General features: G+C 42.6%; 1 protein-coding gene across 1 annotated transcript; it reads right to left on the reverse strand.

Moving 5' to 3' along the window:
* Window positions 1-293: 293 nt before the first annotated feature.
* Window positions 294-9,767, reverse strand: Prpf38b (pre-mRNA processing factor 38B). The gene is made up of 6 exons (XM_057793505.1): window positions 9,215-9,767; window positions 6,072-6,140; window positions 5,661-5,812; window positions 5,518-5,578; window positions 2,716-2,939; window positions 294-2,261 (listed from the first exon to the last, which is right to left on the reverse strand). The coding sequence occupies exons 1-6, from the start codon at window positions 9,488-9,490 to the stop codon at window positions 1,418-1,420; spliced, it is 1,626 nt and encodes a 541-aa protein (XP_057649488.1). The 5' UTR covers window positions 9,491-9,767; the 3' UTR covers window positions 294-1,417.
* Between the last annotated feature and the right edge of the window lie 221 nt (window positions 9,768-9,988).

A 9,988-nucleotide genomic window follows, 5' to 3' on the forward strand; every position in this document is an offset into this window, starting at 1 on the left:
AAGTCTAGTAAGATTGGGCACAGCACATGCAATCCTCATCTACAAGGAATAAAGTGTACAGGGCACATGTGCACAGGATGGGGTTGAATCCAGAGGTCTCTCCTTCCATGCCAGTATGAACTCAGGTCTGGCTGGCTGGCTTGGTTGCAAGCACCTTTACAACCTGAGCAACACGTTTGTTTTAAAAGACACTTTTGCTCAAGATATTCCCTACACAAAACTGCAGACATTTTACCAGTTTCCACAATGCTTTTCCTTACATGTTAACAAATGCGGGGAAGCCAACACCCAGGATAAAGGATTTAATCCAGTATTTATTCCATACTCATGATGGTTTTCTGAAATCAGAATACAAGTCATAAGAACAATCTATCAAATAATCTGCTGATAGTCTTAAATAACGCAGCACTGCATTACTGTTATACTGTTCCTAGATTAAGTTTAAAAACTCAAACAGCAGTCTTCATCAATAAAAAAAGTTTTCAATTTTAAAAAAAGGATACTATATCAAGCTGTTTCATAATTTAAGTATTCTCCATTTATAAAAAATGCTTTGGAAGCTTGAGGCTTGAATGCTTCTCTGCCCGCGTGCCCCACCCTCTCCCCACCACTTGTTAGTATAGGGCTGCTGCAATGCCAGGCTTTACACGGCTTTTTAATATAGTACTTTTAAAATCTGAGAAAGAATTCAAGGAGGGGAAAAGCACATGTCAATGTATTTTTTAAAAAAGAAACTAGGTGAATAAATTTTAGGCATACTAACAATGTCCCTTTGAGGTAGAATGCTAAAAGGACTTTTGATCAAATCACAGCCTAATTTAAACCTCTCATAAATTTTCTCTAACATTAGCTGTGGAGAATATTAAGTATAACATATTAACAAGAGCTTCCAAGGTAATATACAGTGGACAAGAATGTTAACCCTACAACTGTTGCCTTCATGTATATTGAAAGCATGTAATTCTCCTAAAACAAACATCCAAGATCCATTCCCAAAGTCTTTAGCATTCTATTATGAAAAGCACAGCCATGCTAACTTCAGTACACAACCATAATCCCACACCTACAAAATAAAATAGAATTAGTGGCAGTTTATTGCCTTATACAAATTTAACCAACATGGCAACCACGCCAAAGGAATTAAAACATTTTCAGGACATATGTACAGACTGTACATTTTAAAAACAAACAAAATGCAAGAACAATCTGTGCATCATGTGTCAACTCAAGTGGGTGAAAACAATGCAATATATGGGATTACAAAGGCACTTCCCTACACGAAAAGAAATGAAAACACAGCCTACAGGGAGCTCAAAGAGTGCATAACTACTGCACAATCTTAACTTGGGGGGGAAAAGAAAAAGCAGAATTTAATCAACATTTATAGGATTCAATGTGATCCAATTTTACAAAATCTTCACACAGTCTCATCTTTGTTTTTATGTTCTCTTTCTTGGCTCTCTGGCTCTACACTCTGGCTCCTCTGATGATCCTGTCTGTCTGACTGGTCCTTGCCATCCCCATGATCTCTCTTGTGGGAGCGGTCTTGGCTTCGGCTGCGCTTTCTAGACTTTTCTTTGCTAGGGCTGTGTTCTCGTTTTCTCAATTTTTCAACACTGCCAGTTCTTCCTTGACTGCCACTTCTGCTTCTTTTATTTGACTTTTCTTTGCTTTCGTTTTTATGTTTGCTTGACTTGTCTTTGCTCCTGCTCCTGCTCCGTTTCCCTGCATTTCTGCTTCTGCTTCTACTTCTGTGTTTCCTTTCTCTGCTTCTACTTCTGCTGTGTTTTTTCTTGGACTCTTTTTTGTCGTCTCTGTGTCGCCTATCCTCCTTGTCTTCTTTGTGCTTCTTCTCCTCTCCCTCACCCCTACTCCTCTGTTCCTTGGAGCGCTCTCTCGATCTCTCCCGGTCCCTTTCTCCTCTCTCTTTATCATAATCTCGATCTCGTCTTCGACCTCTCTCATTTTCTTTCTCTCTTTCCCGATCCCTGTCTCTTCTATCCCCTTTCCTATCACGACTTCGACTGCGACTTCTATGCCTTTCCCTACTCCGGCTGCGCCTGCGCTCTAACCCCCGATCAATACTTCGGGATCTTCGCCTTTCCTTCTCTCTCTCTTTGGCTTCCCGCTCTAGTCGCTGCCGTTCTTTCTCTCTTTCTAATTCTCTGTCAAAACTAGAAGATCCATGGCCCTCCCGGTGATGACTTCTACTTCTGGATCTTCTTGGAGATCTCCGTGGACTCAGTGATCTCCTTGGAGACCTAAGAAGAGGGAAGGAAGAAACCAGAGTAAATAAAACGCTGCAAGGGACAGGGTACTTGCAGTTCAGTAGACACTCGCCTGGCACGCTGTCGAGCCATTGTAACTGACATTCAGTAACAAACATTCTCCAGTACTCAGCACACAAGAACCAAACAAATACACTCTAAAAATTTCATCACCTCACATACACACCAAATATTTGGACAGGTATAATTTGGGGTAGAGTGCTTGCTTAGCAACTATTTCTATGTCAATGCTAAGCAGCAAAGGGGTACAAGAAAATAAATGAACTGTTCTCAGTATAGACACACAATTTTACTGAAAATGCGATGGAAGAAAAACCACCATTTTTGGAAGGATAATAACAAAACAAACATATTCTAAGAACTTATCACTCCCCAGGATTCACCAACTTTGCACAGGCCCATCTTAAAAAATGGTAATCCACATCACCTGGACCGCCGGCGCTCAACATGTCTGTCTATCTCCTCAACCCCTTCCTTGCCATCTTTTTTCATCTTCCTAGGCCGGGTCTTAATCTGTTGATCAATATTCTTCTGAACTGGAACTGGGATTCTTGGAAACAACGTAGAGAACCACTCCAGTTTTGTGAGAAAGGAGCGAAGCATCTCTCCAATGGTCATCACGCAGCCTCCGCCAGCTTTCACATCTAGGTCCTATGAAACATAAAAGACACCCTACTGGTTAAAAAAAAAATCCGTTTTCTCAACATATACGTGAACACTAAAAAAGAAAAAAAAATCTTTTTACCATCTTTGGAATCAAGTATAAAAAACTAATAGAAAAATTTTAATTTCTGTATCCTAATCTGGCAATGAATGAAGAGTATTTGGGCTAATTGTATACATGCAGGTGAGAACAAACCCTGCAGCCTCTTGGGCATAAAGGGAACTGACTCATTAATGAAAAATATGAAAAAGCCCCCTACATTGCTAAACTATGTGGAACAAGTGATTTAAATTTATATTCCACACACCTACACTTGAGGACACATCTGCACACATCATACCTAGCACTGAAACCTAGCTATGTAGACTACTTTCAGATAATCCCTGTCTAAAGGTTATCTTCTAACAGCTGCAATACAAAATGAAGCCCTGCTAAAACTGGAAGCAATAGCAAACCAACTGCCATGAAGCAGTGAGGTTTCTAAAGTTATGTACAAAATAAATAAATGAACAAATAATTGGAAACGCATAATCCATGATGACCATTGTCTCTGAAAAGGGTCATTACCGCATGAAGGCCTTCTTGCTATGCCCTCTCACAGCTCAGGACATGTTAGTCAGCTATTGTCAGTCCCAAACCTATAGTGCAAGCACACAAGGAAAGTGAGATTTGTTATCTAAACAGGAAAACAAGAGCTAAAGGTAAAACTGCTTGCACTCACACACATTTAAGTGTTCAGATATACAGTATTTCCAAATATAATCGCTGCAGATATCTAAAGAAGAAAACATACGTTAGCTCAAACAGAGGACCTCAGGCTTGTAAATACAATATAGAACAGATAAATCAGAAACATTCAGAAATCTAATACAGCTTAAAAAAATGACATGCCTTTTTGAAGTGCTTTATTCTTAACAAAAGCAAAAGAACCAATCAAAAACAAAACAAAACAAAACCTAATGTAAACCAGGTGGTGGTGCACACCTTTTATCCCAGCACTCCAAAGGCAGAGGCAGGCGGATCTCTGTGAGTTCGAGGCCAGCCTGGCCTACAGAGTGAGTTCCAGGACAGCCAGGGCTGTTGCACATAGGAACCCAGTCCTCTCAAAACCTGCCCCCCCCACCCCAAAACAACAACAACAAAAAAAACAACCATCTATCAAAACAAAAACAACCAACCAAAAATCACATGTAAATAGAAGAAAAGTTTAACAATTATGATCTTCACCTCACTGGAGTCTTTGAAACAAACAGCCAAAACCAGGAAAGGAAACTAACCAGCACTGCCGGGCTCGACAGGCATGCCTGTAACCTCGCATCAGGGAGTAGGACAGATCAGAAGGAGTAGAGCCTTCCCTTCTCAGGTAGTCCGAGGCCAACCCAAGTTACGTAAGACCTTGTCTCAAAAAAAGTTCCTTTTGCCTACATTAGTGACATTTTTTTAGGGTGGGCATCTAAACAAAATGAAATTTTTATGAGAAGCACAAATTCACCAAACGAAACAAAATTCTTTTAAGACGAGGTCTCCCTATATAATCCTGGGTGGTCTGGGATTTACTATGTAGACCAGGCTGATCTACACTCAGCAATCCACCTGCCTCTGTATCCCAAGAGCTGGGACTGATAGTGTGCTCCACTAAGCATCAAACAAATTTGACTTCACAGAAGCAGCTGTTAACTATACCATATAAACTCTGCAACACAAATAGTGATAAAAAATAAATATACTGATAATATAGCTCACAACTGAGTATATGCTGACACTATAGTCTTCAATTCGTGAGTAAATTAATACAGGTATGATTTTAATCTTCTCTCGTCTCAGGGCTTAAGATGGTGACCAGATTTAGACTAAAAAACCCTAAAATGCTAACCTAAGGAAAAGAAATGTGGTGGGCTTTTTTTGGGGGGGGCGGTGTTGGGGTTCAAGCCTAGAACCATGTACATTGAGTATGAATGATTAAGTTTTTAAAAATTTTAAGCCGGGTCTCTAAAAAAGTACACCCTGCGTGGTATACTGGATTAGAGGTCTGAGGTTGCCCTGAGTAACACTGAGTAATCTGGCTCAAAAAGAAAACAGAAAAGAATTATAATTATTTCCTCACCTTGGAAAAGCATAATTGTCATGCCATTTAAGCCAATCCCAACTCTTTGTAGCTCTGAACTTATAAGCAAATATGAATATTGCCATTTTAAAAGGGCCACAGTAAACCCCCAACTTCCAGTGGATTTAAATGCCCACAGCCACAGCAGTACATGCCTTCTCCACTGTATCCACCTCCTTAGACAGTCGCTACCAGCTGTCCAAGTTAGGATCAACACAGCACAGTGTGATTTGGAAGAGAAAAGGTTATTATTCAAGTTATTAAAACACAGAACTCTTAAAACATTAAAATAACTTAAAAATTTAACCTAACATGGAAAGTCATCAAATCTCAGCAAAAGGATAATACCAAAAGTAGGACTGAAGAAATAAATCTACAAAAATTCTGAAGACATTAAATCCAACAAATCAAAGATAAAGAGCAGAGTGACCGAAGAAAGCCGATTCCGCCTTCTGACATACCTCCTCATCATCAAGGAAGGGCTCAAACCAGTCCCACAGGTCTGTAGGGGGTTGTGTATACCTAAGATCATGAAAAAAATCCATTACTTTATGGGATTTAAAATAAAATGCTCATTTGAAAATGTAGATAAATGCATGTTCACCTTATATACATAAATCCAAGGGCTCTGATATACGGAGAGTCTGTATGTGTTATGAGACCCATCACTTGCTTTCGAGTTAACTTCAGGGTGAATAATTTGTATAACAGACAAAAAGCGGTAGAAACAATGCCTCCTGTTCCAACACCTCGAACCTTTACAGGAAAACAGAGTTAATAAAATTAATAAACAGATACTTAATACCCATTTATTTGTGCTTGTTTTAGATATCAATACCATGATCTAGATTTAAAAATAGAGTATAAAAACTAATACTTCTCCAAACCTAAACAACAGAGACTTGAATTTTACATTTTTGAAAATTTCTAAGATCTGCCAATAAATTGTCATTTAGCTTTCCCATAAACTTAGCAGACAGAAAAACTGGAAAAAAATGCACGTACTTCTACTTACCCCTCCGCACATCCCCGTCTGGCCAGCTGTCTTCCTGCTTCCTTTCTCCCACGGCTCAACATGTGTGACCTGAAAATAAAAAAGAAGAAGACAACAAACGTTCCTACTCTGAATCTTCCGAGTAAAGCAAGCTCGGCTTATTAAGAGCAACTCTCCCCAAGAGTGGCGCCACTGTAGTAACCGCCCTGTACTCACACTATGTTATAAACCATCTTTGGGGAAACCGCTCAGACAGAATACTAACAAAACTGGCATGTCTTCAAAGCAGACAGCTCGTTAAACTAGCTGTATAGACAGGTCATACTCACAAGAAGGTCAGGAAAGTTCTACAATTTCCTACATTCGCAAAAATTAGTATTTGGCAGTATTTTATCTTTTATGTAATTTTAAAAAGTTCTCTAAGAAAAAAAGCTTTAAGATTCCTCCTAAATGGTGTAGTTTTATGGGGAATTTAAATCCACATCACAAAATTAAATGTTTTCTAGGGCTGCTGCTGCTCAGTAGCAGGTAAGGTACTTGTTTAAGGCCTGTGGTGGGGGTCGGGGTGTGTGCGTGTGAGATAGCGTCTCGCTCTGTAGCCTGGATCTCACTACTTAGACCAGGCTGGCTTACAACTTTACCAAGATCCTCCTGCCTCTGCCTCTCAAGTGTTTGCATTACTACCACATTTAGCTTGGGACTTCTTATTTCTAGTTTTCATCTGGATCATGTTCTTTTTTTTTTTTTTTTGATTTTCGAGACAGGATTTCTCCATAGCTTTTTGGTTCCTGTCTCATGTTCATTCTTAAAGATTAAAATCACAAAGCCACAAGATCATACAGCCTAACTGCAAACCCAGAGTATAAAATAAAGCTAAGTATGAAGTCATTAACACATAGCAAATGTAACCAATGACAAAGTACCATCTCTGCTAAAGAAACACCCTACAAAAACAGCTTTACCTAAAATATAGCAAAAAGCTACCACTGAAACAGACAAGCCAAAAAATACTAGATCTGTTTTTCTTAAAACAAATAAACCCTGTTCTTTATTTTTGCCCATACACTGTAACACTTCATTTCAGTGGCTTTTGACAAAAACAAAACCCCTATATTTAAAATGAAGCACAAAAAACCCCTACATTAAGTTGAAGCTGTTTTGCTCAGCTCCTGCAGTTCTTTCCTCTTCCCAACAACTGAACTGTGAAAGCCCCAGAAATGGGAGCTGAACCGAGGGCCTTGTCCATATTGGGCAAATGCAGTACCAGTTTGGATTGAGCCACAACCCCTTTCTATCCCTTAAAGGGTACCCAAAGGAGTGCATACAATGCAAAACTGAAAGCCTATAAATGTCAAAGATTATTTGATCCAAAGAAACTCATGATAAGTTTAGGTCATGTTTTATGGTTTTATTTGTAATTATGTGCATGTGTGGGTCTGTGGAGCCCAGAAGGGTCTGATCCTCTGGAATTGGGGAACAGGAGGTTGTGACCTACTAAATGTGGATGGTGTGAACTGAACTTAGGTCCTATGCAAAGGGAATATATGCTCTTAATCCATGGGGCATTGCTCCTTCCCCTGAGATTTCAGTTTTAAAAATGAATTTAAATATACTTTAATGGAAAAAGTGGTCTCCAAATACAACATTTGAAATTAACTTGAAAGATTAGTCTATATTTTAAAACAACCTGTCAAAAAGCACAGGGACCCAATTCTTCAAGGTTAACTGCATAAACTAACAACTATTCATCATCCTATATCCACACTGAAAGGGCCTTACCTTCCAAAAGTTAGTTTTACAAACACCTACTCTGACTATCGGTTACACCCACATTAACAAGCTTTTTTAAGAGAACACCAAGAGAGCTGGTGTAATCTCTATCTTCAAAATTAAGATTTTCCCATAAAAAGCAATTAGTATCTCAAAAAATTTCTAACCTAAACATGTAACTGGGAGAAAAGTAAGTAAAATAAAATATAGAATTTCTTTTTGGTAACATCTCCACAAGTATATTTAGATGACACAAAATATATTTGGTCTGTCTCAAGTTTCTAAGTGCCAAGACAAGAAAAATTCGTTGTATGTATTTTATTTTACATGCTCTAGCAAAAAATGCTTAAAAGACATCAAGACTATTAATACTCATTAAAATATAAATTAACTTCGGAGGCCTGGAAGGTATTTTTTTTAACTACCTAATTTGCAAGGAAGTGGAGAATCTAGTCAGTGAGACCAAAATCAATGGCCCAAAACCAAACCAAAAAAAAAACTTAATTAGCCATTCATTTAACCAGGGAAATGCATTTATGGCGATTGAGCATGATTAATAGTGCATACCTCTACCTGCGACCCTGGGCTGCTCCGAGCCTCGCTGCAAGACTGAGTCAATCCTGCTAACGAAACAAGAACTGAGACACGAGTGCAGTGAGGAGGCGCCAGGTGAGCTCCCCAGCACAGCCAAGCCAGCACCGACCCTGCCGCAGAAGCCCAGGGCCCAGAGGATTCTAATTATGCCCAACGCACAGGTGGCTGAGACCTCCGACTCCTGACTTCCTGCTGGGAACATTTCCAGGCCTTCTGTACACCTCTCTGCACCGGCACACCGCGCCACCCTCAGCCCTCCCGCCCCGCCCCGGCACACGCACACTAACCAAGTCTGGTCGGGGTTGGAGAGTTAACGAAGAACGCGAGGCCGACACGCAAGTAATTACTCCAGCAATGCCGCTGGCCCGAGGGGCAGCGGAAGCACCACCAAGTTAGTGCTTGGTCGACACGGGTAAAAGGGAGTCATTTTTAAAATGGTGAACTTGGACGGGCTTCTGGTAATACTTTTCTCCTCTCCCTTAGCCCTTTTGCCCAACAGCTCCCTGGGGGACTGGCAGGAGGCTGGGGCAGGTTAAAGATCGATTGTGGCGGGCTCGCCCGGCTCTTGAAAAAAAGAAAAAGAAAAAAAACCCAACAACCCACGGAACCTGAAAAGGAGAAAGAGGGCGGCCCTAGCCCGACCCGTCCCAAACCAGCCAGGAGCCGCACTTCTCCCTCCGCCAACTTTCACCCTCCCCCCCAAAATCCTCGGGTCTCGGGGGGGGGGGCGCTTCCACCGGTGTCGGACAACCCGCTCTGGCGGACTCACCCCCAAACCGAGGGGCCTAGGGGCTGCGTACCTTAAAGTAGATCTCGTCCACCACCTCGTGGTAGGTCTTGAGCTCGTAAAGCTGCACTTTGAAGTAAGGCGACGACAGGATGTTGGTGAGGATCATGGGGTTGAGGTTCATGGTCTTCTCGTTGCCCCACAGCGGCAGCACGTTGCCCTGCTTGCCCGACACCGCCGGCTTGGTGGCGCCGCCGCCGCCGCATGGCTGCTGCTGCTGGGCCACGGCCGCGGCCGCCTGGTGCTGCGGTTGCGAGTTGCCTGTCAGCGCGGGGCTGTTGTTAGCCATATTGCAGCGGCAGGAAGGAGGGAGGGAGGAGGGGGAGGCCCAAGCTCGATCGCGCTCTTCGGGACAACGGTCCCGGACCTACTCCATGGAAGGCCGTCGGGCCGGGGAGCCCGCCGCGTTGTGCCCCAGCCGAGCGTGGGACTGCAACTGGGACGCCGACACACGGACCCCGGGCCCGGGGCGGACAGCAAACGCAAGCCGCGAGGACGCCGGGCGCAAGGGACAGCGGCGAGCCAGGGAGCACGATCTCTTCCGCCAACTGCCCCTGGGAACAAGATGGCGGGCCCAGCGGAAGTGACGATGCACGCCCGGGCGTTCGAGCTAAGCCCGTGGCCAATCAGAGCCGCCCGTGTGGGCAGGCGGTTCCTTTTCCTGGTTGCGCGAGGTCGCTGCTGGTTGGATCCGCTGCGGCGGTCCCTGTGCCACCCTGGTGGGTTTCTCCTGGGAGTTTGGCCCCAGGGGAAAGGGAATTAGACCCGATCGCTGTGCGTTAGAGTT

Source organism: Chionomys nivalis, chromosome 18 (genome assembly GCF_950005125.1).
Source record: "Chionomys nivalis chromosome 18, mChiNiv1.1, whole genome shotgun sequence".
Taxonomy (NCBI): Eukaryota; Metazoa; Chordata; class Mammalia; order Rodentia; family Cricetidae; genus Chionomys; species Chionomys nivalis.